Source organism: Barbus barbus, assembly GCF_936440315.1.
Source record: "Barbus barbus genome assembly, chromosome: 18".
NCBI lineage: Eukaryota > Metazoa > Chordata > Actinopteri > Cypriniformes > Cyprinidae > Barbus > Barbus barbus.
Window position 1 is genome coordinate 17,632,121 of NC_136746.1, and position 27,536 is coordinate 17,659,656.

Sequence of the window (27,536 nt, forward strand, 5' to 3'; positions counted from 1 at the left end):
ACCTGTATTATTTGTTACAATGGCTACAAAGGATTTTCCAAGTGACTTGCTCATTTGTACACATGAATGAATTGATCATGTTAATTTTCAGGTTATATTACCCCACTTGAATGGAGAGAAGGCTTTGTTCAACTTAAATTATATTGTGAGAGCTTGATGTCCAATCAGGATGTCTTTGCCACATTAACCAGTATGACAAATAAATGTAACTCAACCGATGTGTGTGACAACATGCCTCAATAGCAATTATGTATGTTAGTTTGATGAAAGTATGCAAAATATAATAATATTTGGAATGTACAGAAATGATATCTAGTATGTAATTTCTGATGATCTGAAAATAGACTTGAAAATATTTTATATGCATTTATAAATACTTATAAATTATTTACTTCAATGTATTTAATATGAAAAATATTATACTTTTATATACTGTATATCTTAAGATCAATGGCTTTGGTAATGACTTTTTCTAATTTTGTAAGGTATTCTTTACTCTGATGAAGTGTATTATTCATGAAGAAAGCTCATTTATTTGATAATTTTCTTCCTTCTTTTAACATTTCCAGATACTTCCATTAATGGCATCAGTGTTTTCATGTTCAGATGCACTTTATAAATGATCTACAGTAGAACATGATGAAGCCTGAACACATCTTGGCTTTAGTTCTTACCTGAAATACTGGTTACTACAGTGATTGTGCATATAGAGAGTGAGATTGGAGTTGTCTCTAGCAGTCTATGCTAGATGACGCAATCATTTGTTTACAATAAAACACAATAGAGTTCCCTGTGCCAACAGTATTTCCTTTATTTTCTGTTCTTTCATGGATTGAGTTGAGTGTTCTCTAGAGGTTTAAAATGGAGCCAAAGTGAAATAAGACTAGAAGTTGGAAGCAGTGTGAGCTGGGTGGCTGTCCAAAGCCTTTTTGAGTCACGACTTGATAGAATAATTTTTCATTGAAGTGTGATTCATTGAAATTGCTCTACCTGCTCTACTCTATGGCCAAAAAAAAAAACACGTAGACATACATATTTATATTCCTAAAGCAATTATTATTATTATTTTTAGCTTTTTAGCTTTGTTGATGGTGGGTTTTTTAAAGAATTGAGAGATAAGGAAATAGTTTTATGTGGTAACTGACATCATGCCACCCACAACTTAATTTATATTGAATCTGGAACATGAATGATTACATTAGTGCTCTCTTAATAAATCTATTGCTGTTGGATTTAAAATAAACTGAGTTGCTCTCTTCCACCCCCATCATCGTAAGCTATCACAGAGAGACTATTCATCATGCATCAGGCTTTCCTGCCCCCATAGGCCATGTCTGAGCACACTTTTAAGTGAAGCATGTCATGTGAAGCAGGTACTGATGCAGTACTGTGTGTTCCTGCTGAAATCCCCTGCAGGGTTGGTTTGACACTGCCATTGTCGTGCGTTGTTTAGGTAGTTGCCCATGTAAGCAGAGAGTGAGTGGATGGTAAAAGCTGCAGCGAAAACCCTCTAAGACTCCCTCTAGCTGTTTACATGTTTTATTTATCTTTTGGGGCTTCAGTAGCCCAACTCTGCCTTGTCAGAGGGTCAAGACTAAAAGGAAGGGGAGGGAATGAGAGTGGAGTGGCCAGAGATTACGTAATGGGCACACAGTGCAAGCATGGCAGCGTGGCGGCTGAATTAGATGCACTGATTGGCAAAGTCTTGGCGGGAAACAGTTGGCAAACGGAACCCAGGAGTGAATGGGAGCTTGCTTTGAAAGGACAGTGTGTGCTTGCATCCATGTGTATGTATATGCAAGTTATATTTGAATTCATGCTCGTTTAACATATTTTTTATTCTAGAATTTTCAAATGTTATATTTCATTGACAATACTTAATATATTTGAATTATTTATTTGTGTTTAAATTATGTATATATTAATTGTTCTTAGCAGTGTTTATGTACTTTTTTTAGTATGTACATGCATAAGTTCACATGCATATGTGTGTGTTGCATGTCAAGGGACTATGACATCTGCGATTCACACCCATCTGATCAGAGCAGATGTTGGAGCAACTAATCCACACACAGCTCTTTTATGTAAAACATGTCAGGCTGTGCAAAAAAAAAAACATCAGTTCCATCCCTATTGAGTTTGAGACAAATAAACTTTGATCCCCCGGCCCCCACCATCCCTCACTCTGTAAAGGGCACCAGCTTCCATCAGTGCCTTTCTGTCATCGGGACACTTTCTAAGAAAAGGTCTGAATAGTCCCAGTGGACAGCCGTCCCACTGGAGGGCAGATTGCTCTGAGAATTTAATGGCGTTGACACTCATGTACTCAAATGTGCCCGCACACAAGAATTTCACTTTGCACAAATTTCATGCGCTCCCTGCAGTGGCTTCTAGAGTCTGTTTTTTTTTTTTTTTTTTTACTTCTTATGTAATGTGAAGTTGCAGAGGCTTCATCACGTGTTGCAATCTAATTTTAAGGTGGTATTTAAAGTCAATGGACCACTTTGACTTTAAAGGAAGAAAATGAAAATTCTGTCATAATTTTCTCACCCTCATATTTCATTTCTAAAGGAGAAGTTTTGAATAAAAGATCCTGGCTGCTCTTTTCTAAATAATGCAGTGGCTCTTAACCATTTTGACAATTTTGACAGATCATAATTTAAAAGAATAACTGTCATAATTTACATACCCTTTAGTTGTTCCAAACCTTCTGCTGCTGCTGAAGACAGAAGAAGATATTTTGAAGAATGTTGGTAACCAAACAGTTGCTGGTCTCTATTGACTTCCATAGTATTTCTAGTATGCTAGTTCAAGCGAAAATAAATAAATAAACTCAATACAGCTTTGGAATGACTAGTAGGTGAATAAATGATGACAGAAATAGCTTCAAACGGCTTAAAGCGGGAACTTTAAGCAAGGTTAAGTTTAATTAATTTTGTGTTTACTCTTTCTCTCTCTCTAAAGGCCATGTATATGTTTTACGCACTGGCACTGGTGTGTGATGACTACTTTGTGCCCTCTCTGGAGAAGATCTCTGAGGTCAGACATTTATTATGTCCTAACTAATTATCTGCATATGCTAAATCATTTAAAGCAAGTTTGAAGGTAAATGTATTTATTTAATATTTTCTCCTGTCACAGTCTAGGCTACTTTTGAAGCTATTTTATAGTTGTCATGAGAAAATATATTAAATATTTCTATTTTGTCCCAATCTAAGGTATTTTTTAATAATAATTCTACTATGTTTGTAATATTAAAATATTTAAATTAAATATTTCTACTTTCTGACCAATGACAGATGGGAGCAGTGTTCGGGAAACTCGTTATTTTTGCTTGTGTTCTGTTTGGTGCAAATTTTTCACTTCATCTTTGATGTCTCTCTCTCTGTCTGTGTGTAAACGTGTTGTAGCGCCTCCATCTCAGTGAGGATGTAGCAGGAGCCACATTCATGGCAGCAGGAAGTTCAGCTCCTGAACTCTTCACCTCGGTCATAGGTAAACATCTCCGAACACTGCGTACTTTTGGAAAACATTTCCCCACACATTGGAACATGGACCTTCACATGCCCTCTGTAAGCCACCCTGTCTTTTCTGTGCAGGTGTATTTATCACCAAAGGAGATGTGGGAGTGGGCACAATCGTGGGTTCTGCTGTCTTCAATATCCTCTGCATCATCGGAGTGTGTGGGATCTTTACTGCACAGGTGCTTATTACGTTGCACATTAACATTAAATTAGGGTGTTTTGTAGTTTTCTTAAGCATAAATATATATTTCGAACCCATAGTGGAAGAATGCTATAGTTGTATTCAAAGTACTGTATCTTCCCCAGCACTATTTACATCTTCATTTTCTACAGACTCTACGGATTGCCAGTAAGACATTATTTTCCTTTAGACAGTCGACACAAATGTACTGAGCAAGCATTATGAATTCTCAGCATCTGGGAGAGGACAACTTAGAGATGACTGAGTTGACCTGTGCATCCCCTTCCTAAACCTCTGCCCTAAAAAAGCCATTACTTAGTGCAGAATGACAGTGAGAAGTGAGCAGACTGTTCTCAGGGGTCACTGAGAGAAGCCGATGAGGTCAGCCATGATAGCTGTGGAACTGCTTTTTTTTTTTTTTTTTTTCTCCATCCTGTCGTCTTTGCTTTCCACTTCATTCAGTCATTCGCGATCCGTCAGTTTAACCACCTGAGACCCTTACTATGTTAAAGAAAAGAGGATATGAGGTTATTCAGTCTTTGCACAGGCATGGGGAACTGCTTAATAGTTTTTTCCTCTCCCAGTCTTTCTCCAGTCACCATCTGGAAGTGGAATAGAGGCATTCTGGGTAGTCTGATAGACCTCAGAAAAGTCTTGTGTCTCACACATAGACATATACACACAATTGTTTATGCCCTTCTCCATTATAAATTGAGAAAAATTACAAATTTAAACGAACAGTTAATTGACAGGAAATTTGTTTTGGAAGTTTGAACATTGGTGTCTCTGATAAATAATCTCATTGCTGTGTGTGTGTGTGAATATGTATTTTTTTTTATAAGATAAGTTATATGACATTATTATTATTTATTTATTTTATACATGTAGTATTTAAACATATTTTTATTATTTTATTAGATTTTTATGTTAAAGAAATGGTCTTATCATACACACATACACACACAAATTTTATATTTATATTTATATTATTTATGCACATACATGTCATATGAAGTGGTTTTGCATTTTTTGGGCATTTTTACAAAATTAGAATCAGTAAATCTTTCCTAAAATGGCACAAGGCCATAAGACACTTACGCATGGAGTCCATCAGTGTCAAGGGGGGAAAAAAACACATCTGCAACAATGGAGCTTCTGGTTGCCACGGAAACACAAAGCAACTTGAGTGTCACCTGTGGTGTAAGTTAAGCTGTGCTGGTGTGAGCAATGGCGCATAACTTCCGGTGCTCTGACGTAGATCAGTGCTTTTTATGGAAGAATCGCCCTACACAACATGACACACATTCAATATGGATTATTGCACACAGTTCAATCAGCTGGATTTGGTATAGGATGTCACGTCCATATATGGTTCCTACTTTATTCATTTCCTTCACTCGCTTCCAATTCACACCCTTTAATTCTGCATTCTAAAGTTTGCAAGCCAGGACCAACTTTTAAAACAAATCTGGAAATAGTCACAGATTAATCCTTATATAAGAGAGTCCATGAATGAAAGAAGCATGCAATTTATTTATTGTGCTGAATAGAGACTGTTTGAACTGAACTCCTTAATATACTGTTCAACTATTGTGCAATATCATTATTAAAGATACCATTGTTTGGTTTGGGTTGGTTGTTTTTCTGTAGGTTTATTTCAAAATCGTGGCACCTCTATGTGTGTCCCTTTTATAATCATGGCCCTGTAATATAACCTTTACGAGTTACAAAACTTGCTATACAGTGAAAAAATTAAATAAAAAAATCTGTCAAATTTACTGTAAATAACAAACATCTGTAGTTGTCAGAACTTTAGCCAAAAATATGGTAGCATCATTTTAGGTTTTAAATTATATTTCATTAGCTGATATATTGTTAAAATGCCGACCTACTGAAGTTGTAAATTCTGTTTTGTACTTTATGGTACACTGACAACCACAAAAAAGGGTGGTAATGAGAAAGCTACATACTGTATAGAATCAAAGCTTATCACAAGTAGCTTTTCCCTCAGACACTTGGACAGCAACAATGGGAATTATGTAAGGCTGCTATTCATTGACTTTAGCTCAGCTTTCAACACTATAGTCCCCATCAAGCTGGCATCTAAACTCACAGACCTCGGCCTAAACTCCTCGCTCTGTGACTGGATTCAAGACTTCCTCACCGGCAGACCTCAAGTGGTGAAAGTTGGCCAGTTCACCCCAAACTCCATCACTCTGAGCGTAGGAGCCCCACAGGGCTGTGTCCTGAGTCCCCTCCTCTACTCTCTCTACACGCATGACTGCGTGTCCTCTCACAGCTCCACATCTATTACAGGGATTAAAGTTCTCCGTCGCTACGACGGATTTCCGTTAATTGCAACGTGTCTATGACGGATTTCCGTCAATTGCAGGGTTCCGCCTGTCCTTAATGTCTTAAATTCACTTTTCACAATTTTAAGGCCGTTAATAGGCTTACATTTCTCAAATAGGGTAATAAATGTCTTAATTTCAGTTTGAATAGGTCTTAAATTAAGGAAAGATGAGGTGTATTCAGCCTGCTGAGGGGGATGTGATCAAAGCCTGGAGTGGAGTGAAAGCAAGTTCCTCTCTCCTCTCGAAGCGTTCTGTAATCACTCCGCTTTGGATCCACTCCGGGTTTTCTTTTCCCGCTCACGGAAAAAAGTGCTCCGTGTGTTCAATCCATTTTAAAAGTTATTCTAATATGTTTATTTTTTGCATGTCAGGCTACAGCTGAGGTAGAACTATATTTCAGATAGCATGGACACACTTATAATGCAGGAAGGCTCCGATGTATCAGAGATCGATAAAAGTGTAAAAAATAAATGGAGATGGGCTTGGCTTGGCGAAATGGGGGAGAATGGCAAGCCTTTTAGTTCGTGGGCTAAAAAAATCAAACAGCCAGGTACGTGTCTTTGCACAGTATGCCACAGGAGACTTCAATATGGCAATAATGGCAAAAAAAGTGCTAGCTCGCCATCAATCAGAAGCTAGTCACAATGCTCTACAGTACACATGCTCCTTGCCTGGTGCGACAAGTACCACAACGGAGGTTAATGCAGGGGCGTAGATTACGCGGGGGACGCGTGTCCCCCACTTTTTATAAAAAAGTAAATTCGTCCCCCGCACTTTTTCATTGGACAGTTGTGTTCTCGGCAACTTGAGTTTTTAATGGAGCAATGTATATAAATGCAGAATGATTTAAAATTCAAAGAGACAGGATAATTTATACATGACGTTTGCGTTTCCATGGCAATCAGTCACTCAGTTTGTGACGTCACGACAAGCCTAGGCTCGCGCCCGCGGTCCCGCGCTGTATCCATCATTCATTAGAGGTCGAGATGAGTTCAAAGCGGCAAGAAACTCTTCCCTCCTTTTTTTACGAAGAAGTCAAGCAGCGTAAGTTGGCATGTGTTCAGCGACTGTGCCTATTGCTCTTGTTGAATAATTAGCGAGTTTTTATGTTCATTATATGGAGAAAACAAAAAACTGCCTGGACAAACATGCACTTATTTATTTTCAGTGTATTTTTCCGTAACTCTTTTGTAACATCTTTTATTTTGACACGTATGTATGTTATCAGAACCCTTCAAATAAGAATAAAGATAATGTTGAACTGAGATTTTACAGCGTTTGCAGCATTGTGACATGTTTAACTGCCAATACTATACATGATGTATTTCAATCAAGTATGCAAGCACTGATCTGATACAGGACCGATCTTCATTTAGGGCTGCTCTGTCATTATTGCACTAATTTGACGTGTTTATGTGTTGTCAAGAATGAACAAGAAACAGTAATACTAGGTTTGTTAGGACAGAATTAGGACGACACGCAAGAAAAACAAACTCCACAGCTGAGAAGAACTGATAGAGTGGCTTTTAACACCTGGCTGTTTTTACATTGTATAAAATCTATTAATACACGATCGTTTGTAGGATTATATATGGACCAATCATAGAAAACACATAATTAGTCAAATATAGACAAATAAAAAATAACATTAGTATGATGAACAACTTCTCAGCTATCATTTTTAACTACAGTAGGTAATTATTAGCTTGCATATTGGTTGTTTATTAGCACTTAAGCACATATTAATTCTGTATTCTTCATGATCATATTCTGCATCCCATAATCCTAAACTTAACAACTACAACGACTACCTTACAAGCTATTAATAAGCAGTAAATGAAGAGTTTATTGATGCAAAAGTCATAGTTAATAGTGAATGTGTTTATCATTCTAAAGTGTTAAAACTTAATTTAGGATACAAATGATTGGTTATTGTCCAGCAGTGTACTTAATTAGTTATTTTCTTCTGTATGTCACTATTCCCTGTATGTACATGTTTCAAACACTGCTTTATTTGCTGTAGACAGAGGCAGAAGTGAATTCACAGCTGAGAGTGAATATATAAGATATTTCTTTTAACATAGACTAATCAGACTAATGTATAATAGAACAGAACAGAATAAAGTAGTATGTGAATGTGCAAGTATCCATTACTGTGTGCCATGTACTGTACATACAACACACACAAAATACAATCTGAAATATGTAAACAATAGTACCCTTATAAGGACATCTTTGTAACTTATACTCAAAAAGGTGCATATTAGTACATTAGAGTACCAATATGTACAACTATGAAACTTTTTGGGGTAAATAAGGTACAAAGATGTGCTTTTAAGGGTACTGTCCCAGTGACACGCTGTTGTATTTCTTTCTTTTTTCTATCTTTCTTTCCTTCTATTTTATAATCATATATAACAATATAATCATAAAGCATATTAAGCAAAAAGGTATGATTAAAAATAAAACCTGTCAATTAGACAAGGGTTAACTGAAAAAAAAACAAAAAACAAAACAGGTATAACACTAGACCCCCCCCACACACACACACACACACACACACACACACACTTTTGAAATGATGGCTACGCCCCTGGGTTAATGCATCTATGGCCGACCGTGTGTGTGATCTAAAAGTGCGCATCTGTTCTTTCATAGCGGAGCATGACCTGTCGTTCACAGTCTCACAACCGCTAGTTAATTTAATGCAATCAGTTGTCAAAGACAAGAGTGCACTTTCAAGATTATTAATTATTAAGAGTTTCACAAAACATTGTTTGGTCTTATAAGATAAATAAAAACATGCACTGAAAAGTTATGTTGATGGTTGATTATTTGTCAAGGTATGTATAATTTTTTCATAGATAAAAAAAATAGCTTTTAAAATACGCAAACTGGCAATATTAAAGCGGTTTAAAACATCTTCCACGCTATTGGTCTCGACTATTTAAATAGTGTTGGTTAAAGGAATATGACTTGGCCTGAAAAAAATTTCAGTCAGAAGAATTTTTTTCACTTTAATCCCTGCTATTATCAAATTTGCTGATGATACTGTGGTTCTGGGCCTCATCTCCAACAATGATGAGTACACATACTTGGATGAGGTAGAGAGACTCACATCATGGTGCCAGGACAACTGTCTCTCTCTGAATGTGAGCAAAACTAAAGAGCTGCACTCCTCTTATGATCAGCGGGACCCCTGTGGAGAGGGTGAGTAGCTTCAAGTACCTCGGTGTGAACGTCTCCGAGAACCTGACTTGGACTACACACATCCAAACACAGGTTAAGAAAGCCAGACAAAGACTGTACCATCTGCGACAGCTGAGGAAATTCAGGGTCTCACCAGCAATCCTGAACACTTTCTATTCAGGGACCATAGAAAGTGTGTTGACTCAGTGCATCTCAGTGTGGTATGGAAACAGCTCAAAGCACTACAGAGAGTTGCGCGCTTAGCTGAGCGCATCTCAGGGTCTGCTCTCCCCTCTCTGCAGGACATCTACCTCAAACGCTGCAAAAATAGAGCTGTCAAAATGATCAAGGACTCAAATCACCCTGGTAACCGACTATTCACTTTACTTCCATCTGGTAAGCACTTCCGTAGCTTGATGGCAAAAACTGAGAGACTTAAGAGGAGCTTCTTCCCCCAGGCCATCAGGCTCCTAAACTCTAACTCTGTGTCATAACATCACTTGACTCCATGTAAATATCACTATATCAATAAGCTATTCATAATTTGTTCTACCTCATATTGTTGCTATTTAAATACCCTGTACAACTTTTTTGCACATTCTTTTGCACATTCCTGTTATATTACTATTTATGTCACAACATACTGACCTGCACATTTATATTTATATTTATATTTATATTTTTTATCTTTTATTTTATTTTAGTCTTTTATTTTTTTCTACTGTTCATTTCTTAATATTTGTATTCTATTCTATTGCACTGTCCTTGGAGCGGACCTGACTTACATTTCACTGCTGGTTATACTCTGTATAATTGTGTATGTGACGAATAAAAAAATCTTCTCTCTTGAATCTTGATCTTTGATCATGATAACACATTGACACTAAAAGTGTCTAATAAACATTAATTTAACAACAAAAAAGCCTAATGTACATAACTGATTAGAAAAACATAAAATTTTTCCCGTGATTTCTGTCACCACAACAACAACAAAAAACACTTGTTCAAGGTGACTGGTGAAAGTAAATCGATTAAATTACAGAGTTGTACTGCTTTGACACTTGTCCAATTCCATTGCTACCCTCCCTTTGAGTCTAAGTGTGTTTGTGTTCTCTCTCTCTTGTTGATGCAGGCAGTACGGCTCTCGTGTTGGACATTAATGAGAGACTCGATGTACTACACCATCTCAGTGACCGCTCTGATTGTGGTGAGTAGAACTCTAAGTGGCTTTTCATGCTCCCATGATGCCTATGGGCCTCCTCGCGCAGCAGGAGAGGAGAAGCAAGTGGCTCTCCCGTGGGGCCCGTGGCCTGCAGCACAGGCCTCTTATTTGCCCACACTCTGCATGTGTTCCCAGCACAGAGGAACAACAAACACCGATTATTAGTACACAGGACACAGAGTATCTGAGATGTTACTCACAGCGCCTTATTAAAAATTGGATTCACTGAAAGAACAAACTGTTTTGTAAAAGTTTATCCTGTTACAGCTGAAACTTCAACTCTTTTTTTGGAATGGGTGATATGCCTTTTCCTTTTTTTAAACCTGAAAATAAACAGAAGCTTCATGTAAATTTTTCACTGGAATTGTGCTGATAATATAATTTATAAAGAAACAAATAGGCATATATTATATTATATTACAAATTAAATCCTCAGGGCCCATATTTACAGTAAAATAATCCTGCCCTCTGGTGGTAAGGTGTGACATTTCAGAACTGTTTGAAGAAATTTGGTTTGTCATTGTAATTTGTCTGTTAAATTGAACTTTATACTCTGTTTTTTTTTTTTCCTTTAAAGTTCATCTATGATGAGAAGGTGACATGGTAAGATTAAAGCTGCTGTTACACCGGACCACCTCTTCATTTTTCATATTACAACTGTTTCACATTTTGTTTTGTATTCAGTCATTTACGCTACTTTTTTCTCTTCTCAGGTGGGAATCGCTCATCCTAGTTGTACTGTACATATTTTACATTATATTAATGAAGTAAGTTCTCTATTCTGTCACTATGGAAATTTTTCATTATTGCATGGATTCATTGCTATTCGTATCTACTCCACATCAGTAAATCGCATCACTGCTGATTTTATTAACTCTCCTTCCTTGGTGTTAATCAGATTTAACTCACGGGTGGTTCATTACATCGAGCGGTGGAAAAAGAACTCGGCAAATCTGGGTAATGGCACAGCCAGTAACACAGACATCGACGATGGGTGTGATGCCACTGTTGTGTTGCTTAAGAAAGGTAATGCATGCAGTCCTGTTTTATATAAGTGTGTACAACTGCTTGGTGCCCATCTAAATTTCTGCATTGTTTTGCTGCCACTCTTAGCAAATTTCCACAGGAAACCATCAGTGCTGATGGTGGACGAACTCTTGTCTGCGTACCCTCATCAGCTGTCCTTCTCTGAGGCCGGAATGAGAATCATGATCACCAGCCACTTCTCTCCTCGCACACGCCTCACGATGGCCTCCAGAATGCTTATTACAGAGGTCAGTCACACAAGCACACGCACACTTTCATAAACACAGTTATGTCAAACACTGTCAGAACTAGATGCATACATAGATTTCATGCAAAGTTAAACAAAAGTACAGCTAAATTTTGTAGATTTTGTAGTGTTTTTGAACGAAATCTCTTATGAAATATTATTACATAGTATTATATTATATTATTACATACATAGACATATTTAAATATATAAATATATATATGGCAAAATCAACACAACAAAATCACTTAAACTTTATCAAAAATTTAAATGGAAACTGAAAAAAAAAAAAAAATAGAAACTATTACGTATTAGCCACAGCCATATCACCCTGCAGCCCAAGACAGGTTGCCCACTGAAGCTAAGCAGGGTTGAGCCTGGTCAGTACCTGGATGGGAGACCTCTTGGGAAAAACTAGGGGTGTATTCACACCTGTCTTGTTTGGTCAGATTGAATCAAACTCAAGTTTGTTTCGCCCTGTGGCGCGGACCTTTTGGTCAGGTGTGAATACAGCAATCGCACTTTGATGCGGACCAAATAACCATACCGAGACCCAGCTGAAGAGGTGGTCTCTGGTACGGATGAATGATGAACCAATGAATGATTCCAATCTAAAAGAAAGAAAAGAAATGGTAATTGTGAGAAGTTTCAAATAAGAAATAAAGTCACAATATGGGATTTAAATATGAAAATCTCACAGTTGTGAGAAATAAAGTCACAATTGTCTAAAGGGGTTATTGATTGCATCTGTATTACAGAATGAAATGTTTATTATTCTGTTTGTTAGCTCAGATTAATGTATGTGCGTGTGTTTCTGCAGAGGCAGCGTCTGATAAACAGTCGTTTCAGTAACGGGGACTCAGAGGTGACTGTAAAGATCCCAGGAAAGCATGGGGTGGAGAATGGGCTGGCAGGACCGGACCGAGGCCTGAACGGGCGAAAGGGATGTCACCATGATGATGACAGGGGAGGAGCTGAAGCCGGCACTGACACCGAAAACGAGAACGAGGACAATGAGAATGATGAGGAGGAAGAGGAGGAAGATGACAACGAAGGACCCTATGTACCATACCGCTGCCCCGGTACATTTATTACAGGCGATTAATTAAACATATTGTAAATAATTTTAAGCTAAATTCTGGTTGTCTATAAGCAGGAAGTGTTCCTGACAGGAGGTGAACCATATAGGCAGCTTTGAATGAAAGTGTCTGTTAAAAGACTAATGACTCAAATGATGTCCTGATCTTGTACAGGTGGGGGCTTTAATAAGCTAAGGTGGCTGCTGGCCTGGCCACTGAGTCTGCTGCTATTCCTCACCGTGCCCAACTGTTCCACGCCTCGCTGGGAGCGCTGGTATATGGTCTCGTTCGTCTCCTCCACCCTCTGGATTGCTTTCTTCTCTTACATAATGGTTTGGATGGTAAGACTTGCCTCACAAATATTCACTTTACAAATTCTTAAATGTATACATGATTTGCTTGAAACGGCCTGTTGACACTCTCGTGGTAGGTCACAGTGATCGGTTACACTATGGGCATCCCAGATGTCATCATGGGCATCACTTTCTTGGCTGCTGGCACCAGCGTTCCTGACTGTTTGGCCAGTTTAATTGTCGCACGGCAAGGTAGGAACCAATTAATATTTATTCATGCTCTAGCATTATTATTTATTATCATTCCCCAATGAAATAATAGGAGGAGATTGTTAAAAGATAATAAGTTTGCAGACTTTCAACCAGCTTTCTATTGTTACAATATCGGTAGTATATGTAAATAAACAATATATACTCCTTCTCCATGTTACCTACACCCAGATATCACATTTATTTGTCAGCAAAAGTATGCTTGGTAGCCCAAAATGCATAATTTTGTGTTATCCAGTGGATTTTTGACAGCTTGAGGGCTTAAGGGATCAAACTTCGTCTTCATTTTTTTTTCTTTCATTTTTTCGTTTTCATTTTTTACATTCCGTATTCCCCATCCACGGACAGTCGGATTGACAGAAGGCCAGCTCCAAAACAGTTTTGCCAAGTCAGCAATTTTCCTGTACAATTGTGCCAGTTTTATACTGTTGCCATGGGTTGCTTTTTTAGTCCATGGTTTAAAGCGATCTTCCTCCACCCCTCCTGGAATGCTATGTCAGTGGAAGGGGACCTGACAGAATGTGATTTCGACAGAGGGAATGTCAAAATCACATTCCTTTCCACAGGAAAAAAGAGCAACTGGGCTAGTTTTGGACTAGTTTCTAATAGAAAATGGTCTGGTTTTGTTTTGCAGACCTGGCAACCCTGCTCCAAAATCAAAGTGCATTATGGGTTTTGAAGTTTTGTCGCAAAAGGGAACACCACAGCACTTTTTGTTCTGTTTTCTCATGTAGCACTGATTTTTATTTTTTTTTAAAGCCCTGAGTCAGTGGGGAGTTCCTCATTTAAGACTGAAGCAGAATTGAAAGTATTAGTAGATTCAATTTCTGTTTTAGTCTCAACTGTCTCTCTATCTTTTTCAGGAATGGGTGACATGGCTGTGTCTAACTCCATTGGTAGTAATGTGTTTGATATCCTGATTGGGCTTGGTCTGCCCTGGACCCTCCAGACTTTGGCCATCGACTATGGCTCCACAGTAAGTGGAAAATGTTGCAATAGAGATTACTGTATAATGATTTATTTGGTAAATGCTTAAACAGCATTGACATAGAAGGAATGAAAAATCAGTGTTGTTTGTTTAATATTGTAATATTAATATTTTGTTTAATATTAATATTTGTATATAGTTTCAACATAATAGCACTCAGAACCTGTCAGTAGCAGCAGACCATTAGGTAAGATCATCTTAGAGCAGTGGTTCAAGATGACTTAAAACTATTTAAATTAAAATTGTAATCAATTTAAATAATATTTATTTCTAAATATTTTTAAGATCTAAAATAATTTAATTGGGTAAACATTGTGAGTTATATATGTCTTTAAGAACCACTTATTGCAGTTCTTAATATATTGTCAATATAGTACTGGTTTCTAGTTGATAGGAAAAGGAAATTGTGTAAATATTAGGGATGTGCTGATATGGATCATTATTTTTAGGTTATAGCCAATAATGAATAGATTGCCAATAGTAAAATCTATACTATTTTTTATTTTCAAGATTACCTTGTCTTATTAAATTATTTTCTAGTGTTTTTAAGACCAGCTTTAAGTGAGAGTTACATGATGGCAAACATCTCTAAATACAGAAATTATAATAAACAATTAAATTTCAATAATGGAATATATTAAAATCAAAAAAATATTTTGTGTTAGTGATGTGTCTGAAAACAGACACAAAAAGAAAATAGTCATTTAAGAGCCTGTGTACGTTTTCTAAATTGAACACAAATTTTGAGTTTCTGTTTGATAAATAATTAGTTATATTTATTTACACATTTGATATATATATACAGTGTTGTGCAAGTTACTTCCAAACTGTAATACATTACAGATTACTTGTTACTGTTATTTAAAAGTAATTCCTTACCTTACAATATTACTGTCTCAGAATTGTAATGCGTTACATGACTCCTGTATTACTTTTGAGTTACTTTCAGCAAAATATCTACAGAAGTAGAACTTAACATTCTAAAATGACAAAATGTACTAGAGCCCTGCCCCAATGGCAAAGTGTTTATATTTCGTTCCGGCTTTTTATTAAGTTCATTTAGAAAAAAACGTTTGGAGCATTTTTTGTTCATTAAATACGTTTCTTCTTTCTTAAAGTAACGACCAAGCGGACAGCGGCAGACCGGCAGGCTGATCATAGCTTATGTTTGATCAATTTAGCCTTCTCAAATCATCATGACTTGCCTAAAATAAAATCTATAGATATACTAAAACAGTTGAAGCATATAACAATGTTTAAACGTTAAACCTAGATAAATGTGCGCTGCATCCAGTTTGTGCGGAGAGTGAAAGCTAAAGCGCAGGGCATGGAGGCACCAGCGCAATCAATTGCAATTTTTTTTTCAATGGAAACAACTTACGCCATAATTTTTGATCATAAAGGTAAGAGTAATACATCATTTGTAACTGTAAAGGGTCTACTTTTATTTGCGTGCACTCACAATATCAACAAAACGTCGTGCTTTTATCTTGAACAGGAGCACTTCACAAAAATGAACCGAAAGTCAGCGAATACATGCCTCACAGACATGATAAATATATCTATAGAAAGCTTTAAATTACTACTTAACAAAATAAAAACGAAAACAAAAACTCTTTATTACAATCGTTATCCGTGAAGATGCACTTCTCTCTAAAGGCACGTCTAACGAGGAGATGGCGAATCCTTACTATTTCCCCCGGACACATTCATGGTAATTACTTTTGCTGGGGCTGCAAGCTTTATTGTGTGTATTTGAAGCAGAACTCTTCAGCTGTGCTGACGGCTCGCTGCTGCTGCAGGACACTAAACACCCTCGAGCCGCTCTTGACAGTCGCGACAGCATAGACTCATGTTGTTTCCACCAGCGCGCCAATTTTTTTTCATCAATAATTGACGGATGTCTAAAATATAAAGATAAGGAGAAGCCTAAAACAGGCTCGAGGTGCGGCCCGCGTCTGAACTATGATGTGAATATTGGCCCGAAGCCCGGCCCTAGGGACATAAAAAAGTCAGATCCGACTTTAAATTATTATTATTTTTTTTTATTTAAAAAATTGGGGCTAAAAGTGTGTTGTAACGCAAGCGTTACTGAACATGTACCGAGTTAAATATTACTGAAAATTGATTAGTAATGCCTTACACTACTGCGTTACATCAAAAAGTAATACATTACTGTAATGCATTACTTTTGTAACGCGTTACTCCCAACACTGTATATATATATATATATATATATATATATGTTGTACATCCTACAAGTTCTAACAAACTTTTTCTTGCATTTCTTTTCAGATTCACCTGAACAGTAAAGGCCTGATTTTCTCAGTTGGGCTGCTGCTAGCATCTGTGTTTCTCACGGTATGTGGGAGCATCTAAAAACACTTATTCAAACAAATGTCCTTTGAATCCACCTCTCACCATCTACCCTTTCTTTCCCTCTCAGGTTCTCGGTGTACATTTGAACAAGTGGAAGCTGGACAAGCGTTTGGGTTTCATTTGTCTGCTGATGTACGCTGTCTTCCTGTGTTTCTCCATCCTCATCGAGTTTAACATATTCACCTTCGTCAATCTGCCCACCTGCCGCGAGGACTGAGACGGTTCCTTTTCCCGGCCCTCCCTCCTTGACTTTGTGAGGACAATGGCACAAGTCCTCGATCAGAGGCAGTCCGGCTCTCGTTCTGAAGGAATATTTATTTATTGATCTAGCTGATCCTTTATCGATCCTCTCTTTTTCTTTCCAATGGGTGCAATATTGACAGAGTCTCTGGATCTGTGGTGTTACAAGAGGAGAGAGAGAATGTGTGTTAAGAATGGTCCTGTTGACTGATAAATAGACTGTTCTAATGGGACAGGAACGTGGTAAATGATGACTACTGCCTGGTTTGATGTGAATACTTTTTTTTTTCAAAATATTTTGCATATTACATATTTAAAGAGTATGATGTAAATGTATTTTATGATGGTATTTGTTTTATTAGCTGCTAATTTACTGAAGAAGAGGCTGGACTTATTAATGTCGGTAAAAATAGAGATTTAGGAGGGTTCGTTATATTGCTGAAAGGTACTGGTGACCTCTAGGAAATACTTGTATACAGTCCTCTTTTTAATTTGGGCATTACCAAGTCGTCGCTTTCACATTACAAGATGGATCTGGATGTCGGGGTCATTAGTGTCTATATTTTTCAGATGAGAATATGTTTACGGTGCAGAGGAGGTAATAAAACTGAAAGGTTGAAGATCAAATTTTAGAGATAAACACCGGGCATTTGTTTGCACCTGTGTGGAAACACATGTTGGAACGCTACTACCAACATATTTACGTTTAGTGAGACAATATTCTTGTGTGATATATGGGTTTCTATAGATGTGTTTCTGGAGTTTCTTTTGTCTTTAACACTCTGTATATACTGAAACAGAGAAAGGTTTATTTATTAATTTATTGAAAACTATTTATGCAGATTACTTTCCTATGACGTACTGAAACAAAACCAACCCACAGCTGTCCCAAAGAAGAGACCGTTCTGGAGTTTCAGCCAGGCTACGCCGTTTTGTCCTTCAGAGCTTATGTGTCAGCCTTTTCTACTGGATTCCTTCTCCTTCATCTCTGAATATTATGCACCCTTTTAGATGCACCTTTGACTTGATGTGTAAAACAGTTTCTACTATTTGATATCGGTGTGAAATGACATTAGAGGTAACTGTAAAGATTTTTTGAACACTCAAAACTTTGGCAGGCAAGTAAGGGAAAATATATAGATAGATATATATTTTATACTTAACTGTTTTGACATTTAAGATTGGTCCATTCCCTTTTTAGAGTGAATGGAGTGAGTGAGCCACAAACCTAAGAAGCTGATTAGCAGGAACGTGTCCTGGTAAAATGAAGCTAACGTTGATCAGACTGTTTCAAAGTCAAACCGTAGATGCTCTAGAAGAGGTCAAGTCATTTTTCTCTTAGCATGCTGCTCTAATCTTAGAGTTCATCCAGGAATTTTGGAAGAAATCCTTCAGCAGAACAAGGATCAGAATTCATTTTCAAGGATGCAGTTAATAATATGGATTTTTCGAGAGTTCTTTATGCTGATGTGTCCTGGGCTCATTTCTTGCCCTTCTTTTTGAAGGACTATTTAAATACTTTGTTTTGTATGCCTCTGGTTCTGGGGATTTGAAAAAGACACCGCCATAATACATCACAGCTGTAAGCTTTTAACTGTGGCACAATATGTGGATGCGTGGACTTTTTCTCCTAAAAGAGGTTTTTTAGTGAGCTGACAAAGTAGCGATTCTATGGACTGTTTTAGTCTAGTTAGCAACTTCATGCAGGTTTTCTAGTCTGAAGGCACATTGCAGGGAAATTTTGTGTTTTATGCACTGGTTGATACTGGGTGTCTAATTGTTTGTCATATTTTAAGAATGGAATTTAGATGACTTAGAAACATATCTGGAAGAGTATTGCGGCAAAGTATTTTTTATCACAAAAGTAACTTTGTATTTTGTAACGCAAAATGTTTAGAAATGTTTTCTGCTTTTAAAAGTCTGTAGCGTGTGCTTCAAGTGAATCTGCATAATTTTTCATTAGATCATAAAACTAATTTGTCAGCTTACTGTCAGAGTACATTTAGCATGTTTAAAATCAAAGGTCACACTATGTAGGGCATTCTTTTCAACGATGTGAAAAAAAGATAATTTGTCCATAGTTTGACAGAATATATTAGCAATTATGAACATTTCGTTTTCTGTATCACTCATAGTAGACATTGAGGCCTAGTTTACTTTCCAAAAATGCAACAGCAGGTCTAGGGTTTAAGCAATGTGATATTCCTGATAAATATAAGCTAGGTGTAATCCAAGTAGAGCGTACAAGCTGTGTTTGGATGCTGAAGATTGTTAGTCTATTATTTTATTCTTGGTAAAGCAGGGTATTATAAGAAAGACGTCGGGAAGGCAGGGTTTAATGAAAGTTTTGTTCATGAAATGCAATAATGTTTAGATTAATTAATTACTGTGTTTGCATTTTTTCTTGTGAATCCTAACCATGACACATCACATTCTTTCAATCGTATATATATATATTTCAGTAAATTTTAATAGAGTTTGTGCACTCTATGCTCGATATTAAGGATAGTAAAAAGAGGCTTTGAGATGCAACTAAATTGGCTTTCACTGAAAAATGCTCCACAATCTATGAATACTGCTGCTTACAGATTGTGGGACATTAATGCCTGTATTTATGGTTGCAAAATCAGCCATACTGATTAACAGATTCAATGATTTTAACATACTGATAAATGCTATTTGGTCATCATCACATCTGGAAATCAAAGCACTGCTGTTCATTTGTATGCACAAATATAATAGTAATAATAATATTGAGTGCATGAACAACCAATTAGCCCACAATTAGACAAGTTTCCCTCAGATTTACTTTTCTTGTCTGCTGATATTTCTTCATGGATTCAGGCATATTTGAATAAAAAAAAAAAAGTGACTTTTACAGGGTGATGCATTGCTGATGTACATAATTATACATACATGAAAATGTCTTCATATTTTTGTCTTTGCCTGTATATCCGTTGACTATATTTTCATACAGTAGATGCTGTACAATGTTTGGGTCCTTTATTTGTTTATTTTATTTTTGTTGTTGTTGTGTTGAGGGTTTGATTAAACACCCTTGGTTTGCTAAATCGCATGGGATATTTTAATATAAGGAGTTATTTATGTTCATTACTATTACACATTGTTGAGCACTGGACAGACAGCAGTGGAATTAGACCTCTTAGATTATTGCATGTTTTTTTTTTTTCTTTTCTTTTTTTTTTCAATGGTAAACTGCTGGGCTTTTTATTCTCCGATGAAAGCATAAAGTAGATATTTCATTCAAAGCAACTGATGTCTTCTGCATTTCAGGAGTCATAAAAAGAATGGTGGTTGGCTTTATGTACTAAAATATTTTGTTCAGGTGTTTCAGTTGTATATCAGAGTACATTGTTGCTACTTGAGCATAATAAAAATGATCTTTGCTGAGGTAAACACTATTGTTCAGTTATTGTCATTTCAGCCATAATGGTGTGCGTAAATACACATCTTGGCTTCACTGTATAAAGGCATAAATGCTTTATTTATGATAATATTTCCTAAACCTCAAACGTACCCCTAACCCTAACACAAACCTGGTGATATCAGATTTAAAGCTATATTGTTAGATCATGCCTCCACACCAGGAATATCAGATCCAGCCCCAGACACTAGATCCTATCAGAAAATATCCGTTTTATGTAGTAACAGAACAGCTAGTCAGCAAAGTTGTCTAATGCCCAGAACTGTATTAACTGTCTTCTATTAGCCAAGAAGTTGACTGAGTAAAGCTATAGAAGAGCAGAAGCAGGAGATGAAGTATGATAATAAAAAAGTAGCAGAGTTTATAAATAATCGTAGGTAGCCTATTTATGTTTCAGTGCACAGACTTTGTCTGACCAACACAAATCCAACAAGGTTATTGAATCATAAGCAGTAGCAATGGAAAATTACTGCTTCACAACCTTGAAATGGAGACATTCTCTTATCTCTTACTCGTGAATTCACACAAGTCTAAACAACAATGGAAAAATAGCATAAGACAAAATAATATAAATGACTAATCAATAAATGAATCAATGAAATTAGTATAAATAACATATATAATATATAATATAGCCAAATACATCTTAAATAACAGGCTATTAGGCTACAGATCAAATTTTGAAACACTGAAATAAAAACATGGATCTAAGTGAGTATGTAAGAGAAAGAAAGAGCTTCCCTTAAATGTATAATGCATTTCGAGACTAATTTTAACTTAATCTACTGTGGTTTAAATGTAGGTTATTCATCTTTAGCTTTACAACACAATAACAAAGTATATATATATATATATATATATATATATATATATATATATATATATATATATATATAAAGGGTTAATTTATTTAATAATATATATATTTGTTTTAGCTTTTCATACTCATATTTCACAAAGAACACAGAAAAAAGGATGTAAAACTAAATAAAATTAGTACTATATTAAATGATTATGTTAGTAGTTATCGGCGAAAATTATCTTTTTTTATGGCTAATCATTTTCAAAGACTCTTATAAGAGACGTAAATCTGCCAAAAATGAGATTTAAGTAAATTTAACTGCGCGCCTGTGCGCAATGGGCGACGTCACCGGCCCGCTATGCTTGTGGGAATTGTAGTTCATTCAAAACTCCAAATGTTCTGCCAACGTTGCTGTGACGTTTGCGTAACGTGATACGTGCGCTGGCTGGGGACAGTTTGATAACCATTTCCGCCTATTTCTCGTTCATATCGCAGTGTTTATTAAGAGATGCATGTTAAGGGTTTAAATTTTGCATGAAGTGCTATTTGTAAGTGTATAAGTACATCCATATAAATGGACCCAAACAGTGTCAGTCGCGTGAACTGGGCCATAAACCGCCGGGCGGAGGGTTTAGTAAGTAAACACATGGCAGACATGGCACAGAGACGCTCAGCGGTGTCTGAAGAGGATGTACACCCTCTGCCAGGAGACTTGAGCAGAAGCGCAGAAGACATCCCTGGGCGGGCCGAGGTGAATTTCAGCGTGGATTCACAGTCCTACAATCCTGCAGGAGTGGCGGGAAAGTTAATGCGTGATGATGAGTCTTCAACATCAGGTACTGGCAAGTGAAGAGAGTAAAAATGATTATGTTTGCCTTGACAGGGACTTACACATCCCTTCCCTTCTATCGTAATGGAACTTTGTTTTGTTAAAAAATATCTTGCATTGAGATTTTAAGTTTTTTTATATATATATACATAACGTAGGTATTATTAGTTGGTAGTTGACAGTTGGTTAAGTATTGTCTTATTTTGTTTTAACATAAAATTGCTAACTTGTATAGTTTTTACATAGTTAACTTGTTGGTGTGCTAAACAACTCTGGTCATTTGGTTGTTTATTTAAAGTTATATAAAATAAGATAAAAGCACATAATGTTAAATATATATATATATAAATAAAACCCTTTGACAGTTATCACCAAGGTTATTTAGTAAACAAGCCACCACCCTTATTATTATTGGCAATATAATTTTTTACATACATGAAACTAACGCAGCATTTTTTTATATAAATGCTGATTTTTAAAACCGTAGTCCGGCCAAAAATTTAAATGAGCTAAATTAAAATGTACTCGCACTCAGGAAGGTGTGGTTGTGTTTTCACTGGAACAGATTTGGAGAAATGTAACATTACATCAGTTGCTCACAAATGATCCACTACAGTGAATGGGTGCTGTCAGTTAAAAATAGCTGATAAAAACATCAAAATAATTCATCTACATCCTGGATGGCCTGAGGCTGAGTAAATTTAATTTTTTTTTTTTTTTTTTTTTTACAATTACAGAGACAGCAGCCCATAGACAAATCATATCACTCCTTATTGAGATCAAGGAGGAGCAGCAGAGGCAGTGGGAAGTTCTGAAAGACCTGCAGGCCAGGATTCATGGACAGGTGTGTGAAGAGGAGGACGAGCCGCTTGATGTAGATCTGCCACTACGAACAATGGAACAGCTTGATGAAACAGAGCAGCATTTAGAGGATACTGAAGCTCAGAAGAAAATGGTAAAAAATGATTACTGTCAGTCTACTCTACAATCTACAATTACTGCAACACATGTAATAATAGGTTATGTTACTTTGTAAACCTCAATCAGGACAGGAAGTTTACATTTTATGGAGGTAGTTGTGTAGTCCAAAATAATAGGAATTAAGAACAATATTGTTTGCTTTTGTTTCTAGTTTTTATTGCTTTCTACAAAACTTTTTCTGGTTACACTGTTCCCTTCTGTACTTGTACTGAATATTTATTCATATTTTGATTTTTTTTTTTATAGGTGTCACATCTCTCACGGATGGGCGGAGCTACGGTAGATGATGCGGTCCGGCGTCTTATGCACGCTGTTCTCTCTTTCAGTGTAGGCTCAGAGCTCAACTGGGTTGGCAGAGGACAGAAAAGGAGCTTCAGAAACACCAGACTGCAGGGTGTTTTGTTTCGTAAGCAGTCTTTTAAATCATGTCTCAGTGCAGATGCATCTTCAGGTTTATCGCTGATTTTTTGGGATCCTCAACATTTACCATGTTTTAATTCTGTTTCTGCAGGTGCCTTGAAAAGGACACCTGTAGGAAAGGAGGCCACACACCACCAGTTTGCTGATGTAGTGAAGAAATGGTTGCGGTTTGCTCCTTTCCGACAAAGAGGAAGTGGACGAAGACCGCATTGGAAACCCATTGAGTTCATCTGTCCCAAATATGATAGTACTGTGGAGGATCATAACCAGCTTAACCATAACCAGCTGGATTCTGGGGAAATTCAGGTGACAATATAATTACACTAAGTGTTGTATGACTAAATGTCCAAAGACAAGTAAAGTGAAATCAATGAATGAAGAAATGACAAGAGTGTGAAAGATTGGCTTTCAAATTATGTTTCTTTTTTGCCATATTACATTCTTTCTATTATAATATTTGCTTTGTTTTCTTTAAGTTAAAATATACTATTGTTATGAGAATAATTTTCAGATTTTCAAATTACAGCATTAATCTTTAAAAAGTAATGGGTAAATGTAAATAATTCTGTTATAATGATTATTTTACCCGTGCAATTTTATTTTAATTAAACTGTAAAATGTTTTGTTTTAGACGCTGATGGCAGTATATTTCTATTTTAAATATTACAAATTGGAAATTGCTGAGAATGCTTTGCGTGGTTTTGTGCCATTGTTATGACAATAAATAGTCATCAGATTTAAGAATTTCAAACATTAAAGAGTTAATAAGTGTCTCAGAAAATGTCAGATTGCTGTAGAAAAAAAAAAAATTCTCAAATGTAATTTAATGACTTTTTTCAATAACGTAGCTAAATGCACTTATTCACTTGGTTTCTTTGTTAATGTGAAGCATTTTCCAACAGTTTTCTAAGAACTCTTGCTTCCTGACATATATAACAACACATTAAAAACAATTTATCCATGAACTTTTTCTGTGGTGAAATCATTTGTGTTATTTGAGTGTTTCATGTTTACTGAGCCACTATTTTCAATGTATGTGACACTTTTACTTTCAATTTATTTAATGTTAGAAGAGTACAAGATGATTTAACAGAATCTTCCTTCTAGTCTCTCAAAACACTTATCACTATAGTATTCATTTTTTTTTTATCAACATTGTTGAAGAGTACATGGGAATTTGTTATAGCCTATTTGTGACCCTGGACCACAAAACTTAAAGTCGCTGGGGTATATTTGTAGCAATAGCCAACAATAGATTGTATGGATCAAAATTATTGATTTTTCTTTTATTCCAAAAAATTAGGATATTAAGTAAAGATCATGTTCCATGAAGATATTTTGTAAATTTCCTACCGTAAATATATCAAAACTTAATTTTTGATTAGTAATATGCATTGCTAAGAACATCATTTGGACAACTTTAAAGGCGATTTTGTCAATATTTAGTTTTTTTGCACCCTCAGATTCCAGATATTCAAATAGTTGTATCTCAGCCAAATATTGTCCTATCATAACAAGCCATACATCAATGGAAAGATTATTAATTCAGCTTTCAGATAATGCATGCATCTCAATTTTGAGAAATTGGCCCTTATGACTGGTTTTGTGGTCCAGGGTCACATTTGTATTTTTTTTTTGTAATTTCCATCATATATCAAACAATGTACTGTTTAATCGCATTCTATTATGGAAAGGGCATATTAACATAGATGTAATAAAATGTCAGACTCTTACGGCTAATTTTGCAGCTTGTATTTTATGTATCGTAAATACTGTAGGCCTTATAATGCCTTTTGCATAATTTGACAAAATTACAATTCGATTGGAAATGACAGACTATTTGTAATATCACGTATATCATTAAAAATACGTTTTTTTTTGCCTTGATAAATAATTCGAGGAAGTGAAATAGTGAAATTTTAGAGATATTTAGCCCACCGGGCATTTACTTAATTGTTTCGATTTGTGCAGCTTTGGCCCTCCATAGTTTTCCACTGTCTTTCCGGTTGTTTCATGTTTCTCTGAGTGTCATCAATGGTTGGTGGGTCTAACAAAGGCTTTTCCCTTCCAAAGACATTCCCGGCTGGAACACGTGACTTGAAACTTAATGCACATCAACTTTTGTTCTCCTGGAGTTTGTTTTTGCCGGGAGAGGTCGCATGCTTTAACACAGCTATGAGTCTTGAGAAGTGCAAGGAAGCAACTTCGACTCGGTCATGTAGGCACATCTAAAACTGTTAACATCAACCGAGCCTTTGGAGGAAGATCATCCAGATCTTATAAATGCGTAACTGTGCTTTTGCTAGCGTGTGTTTTGGTTTCGACCCGTCGAGGTGAGTCCTCCACACGCTGTTTATAAGCGTAAGTCTGCGGCGAGTGTTTTGTTTTTCGATCACAGCTTAATCTTAAATGCATTTAAAACGTTTCTTCTTTTTGTGTGTTACTTGTTCAAATAATAATAAAAAAAGAAATAAATCTTAAGTTTGTGTTTACAACAGTTTGGAGCATATTATACGTTCATGTTTTGTAATTATATTTTAATAACACTTATTTACTCGTGATAGTAATGTTGTTTTAAATATGCTGTGTAAACACCGGTAAGGATAGTTTGATACTTTGGTGACTTCTGTTTAGTAACTACCACTTGCTTTGTGGACAAGAAGCAAAACTGTTATTGTTGTGTTATGCACGTTACTCTGGTTAAAAACGATGAAACATACATGTATTGTGATGTTATGTTGTTAATTAAATGTCTTCCTGATGTTTTGAAAGTTTTGAGGATGTCCAAATTGTCCAATTTGAAAGTCCAATTTGTCAAGATCTGTAAAACTTTCTGAGCTATATGATCTGACTTTATCAGTACCCAAAATGCTGTCATGAATATGAGTCAGCTTAGGTATTGAAACACATTCATATATTTCTTAGGTGAATGGTATATATGGTAATTATGTCCCCAAGAAAAAGAAAAGCTGTAGTGCAGCATTGAAATTTTGCATAAACGCTTATATTAATACAAAAACACTGTTCATGTTAAAGATCATATAATTTTGCACTAGAAAACTGCTTGCACTTCCTCTTATATTTTTCTTTGTGAACTCTAAAAGAGAGGGAAGTAAACTTAGTGTAGAGGTCAAGGTAGTAGCTTCACTGTGCTGTCCTCATAACCAGAATACAATGATTTTAAGTTTTTTTTTTTTTTGAGCTAATTACGTCAGAACAGACAGTTGTAAAATGTTTTACCAAATTTTGGCATCTCCTAAACTTAACAGCCCCTGTGAGGAAAATAGGTTCATGGCGTAATCAAAATGTAAAATTTTTTATTTTATTTTAATTTTATTTTTTTGTGGAAAGTCCTTATATATATATATATAGTGAGTATGCTTTATGCATCAGTTCTCTTTTATTGTTGTCATACAAATTGATTGCATTCATTACTAACTTTTTTCTAAAAATCGTCCCTCCAGATTTTTCGTTTCTTCCCCACCAATATTTCAGCAGTGGCTCTGAGGCCTGTTAAGAGGATTAGTCTCAGGCAAAGGGAAGTAACTTAACTGGTTTTGCCCAGAACATGCGTCACTTGACAAGAATTTCAGAGTTGTGCAGTGACTGGCATGGGATTAGTTGGGAAGAGAATGTTTTGATCCATTTCATTACTCTACATAGCAGTTGTATTTACTTTATTTAAGCTGCGGTTTGCTTGAATTGTGAACACTGAGCACTACTCAAATGCTGAGTTGTCAGCCGTGACTGAGGTGTCTTCATTATGGTATTTTCGTGTACTGTAATTTGTCATCATAATTTTAGTGTCTGCTGACAGTATTGAGAGTTGTTACACTGATTTTAGTGAATGTGGTGGGTATATGATTAAATAGCTTGACAATTTTGAAATGAAATGTGATCTCTTATGGTCATCCGATCAGAGCAATGCAAAGTGAGAGATATAATGAGGTAATGAGAGATATTTAGTTTAACCGCAGAATTGAAAAACAAGCCAAAGACTCACACAGAATGATACTGTAGTGTGTCAAACTGCACATACCTTTAATATTTTTTACTTAAACATTTCC

At 36.1% G+C, this 27,536-nt stretch overlaps 3 protein-coding genes across 5 annotated transcripts in view; all 3 read left to right on the forward strand.

The window, feature by feature from the left end:
* Positions 1–17,041, forward strand: part of LOC306884660 (sodium/potassium/calcium exchanger 3-like) — a 72,521-nt gene extending 55,480 nt beyond the window's left edge. The window contains exons 4-17 of the mRNA XM_079440725.1: positions 2,965–3,039; positions 3,411–3,495; positions 3,600–3,703; positions 10,381–10,455; positions 11,048–11,073; positions 11,184–11,237; positions 11,369–11,496; positions 11,584–11,744; positions 12,564–12,825; positions 12,997–13,163; positions 13,253–13,367; positions 14,249–14,361; positions 16,669–16,734; positions 16,820–17,041. Coding sequence (XP_079296851.1) covers positions 2,965–3,039; positions 3,411–3,495; positions 3,600–3,703; positions 10,381–10,455; positions 11,048–11,073; positions 11,184–11,237; positions 11,369–11,496; positions 11,584–11,744; positions 12,564–12,825; positions 12,997–13,163; positions 13,253–13,367; positions 14,249–14,361; positions 16,669–16,734; positions 16,820–16,969 — 1,581 coding nt within the window. The 3' untranslated portion in view covers positions 16,970–17,041. The remainder of the gene's footprint in view (positions 1–2,964; positions 3,040–3,410; positions 3,496–3,599; positions 3,704–10,380; positions 10,456–11,047; positions 11,074–11,183; positions 11,238–11,368; positions 11,497–11,583; positions 11,745–12,563; positions 12,826–12,996; positions 13,164–13,252; positions 13,368–14,248; positions 14,362–16,668; positions 16,735–16,819) is intronic.
* A 4,629-nt stretch (positions 17,042–21,670) lies between these two features.
* Positions 21,671–24,446, forward strand: LOC306884145 (uncharacterized protein). The gene is made up of 4 exons (XM_079439839.1): positions 21,671–22,075; positions 22,806–23,023; positions 23,296–23,455; positions 23,561–24,446. Exons 1-4 carry the CDS (start codon positions 21,814–21,816, stop codon positions 23,785–23,787), a joined length of 867 nt encoding a protein of 288 aa, XP_079295965.1. The 5' UTR covers positions 21,671–21,813; the 3' UTR covers positions 23,788–24,446.
* Positions 24,447–25,578: 1,132 nt separating this feature from the next.
* Positions 25,579–27,536, forward strand: part of LOC306884639 (ras and Rab interactor 2-like) — a 37,768-nt gene continuing 35,810 nt past the window's right edge. The window contains exon 1 of one of the 3 annotated variants that reach the window (XM_079440694.1): positions 25,579–25,802. The gene's annotated coding sequence lies outside the window, so the exon portion shown is untranslated. Of the gene's footprint in view, positions 25,831–27,536 lie in introns of all 3 variants that reach the window. The other 2 variants (XM_079440696.1, XM_079440695.1) reach the window with 2 other exon arrangements.

Bases quoted from the DNA above. Each gene is read 5' to 3' on its own strand.
- LOC306884145 (XM_079439839.1), top strand. From the start codon at position 21,814: ATGGACCCAAACAGTGTCAGTCGCGTGAACTGGGCCATAAACCGCCGG. The intron at 22,076-22,805 runs GTACTGGCAAGT...TTACAATTACAG, and splicing joins TGATGAGTCTTCAACATCAG to AGACAGCAGCCCATAGACAA. The intron at 23,024-23,295 runs GTAAAAAATGAT...TTTTTTTTATAG, and splicing joins CTGAAGCTCAGAAGAAAATG to GTGTCACATCTCTCACGGAT.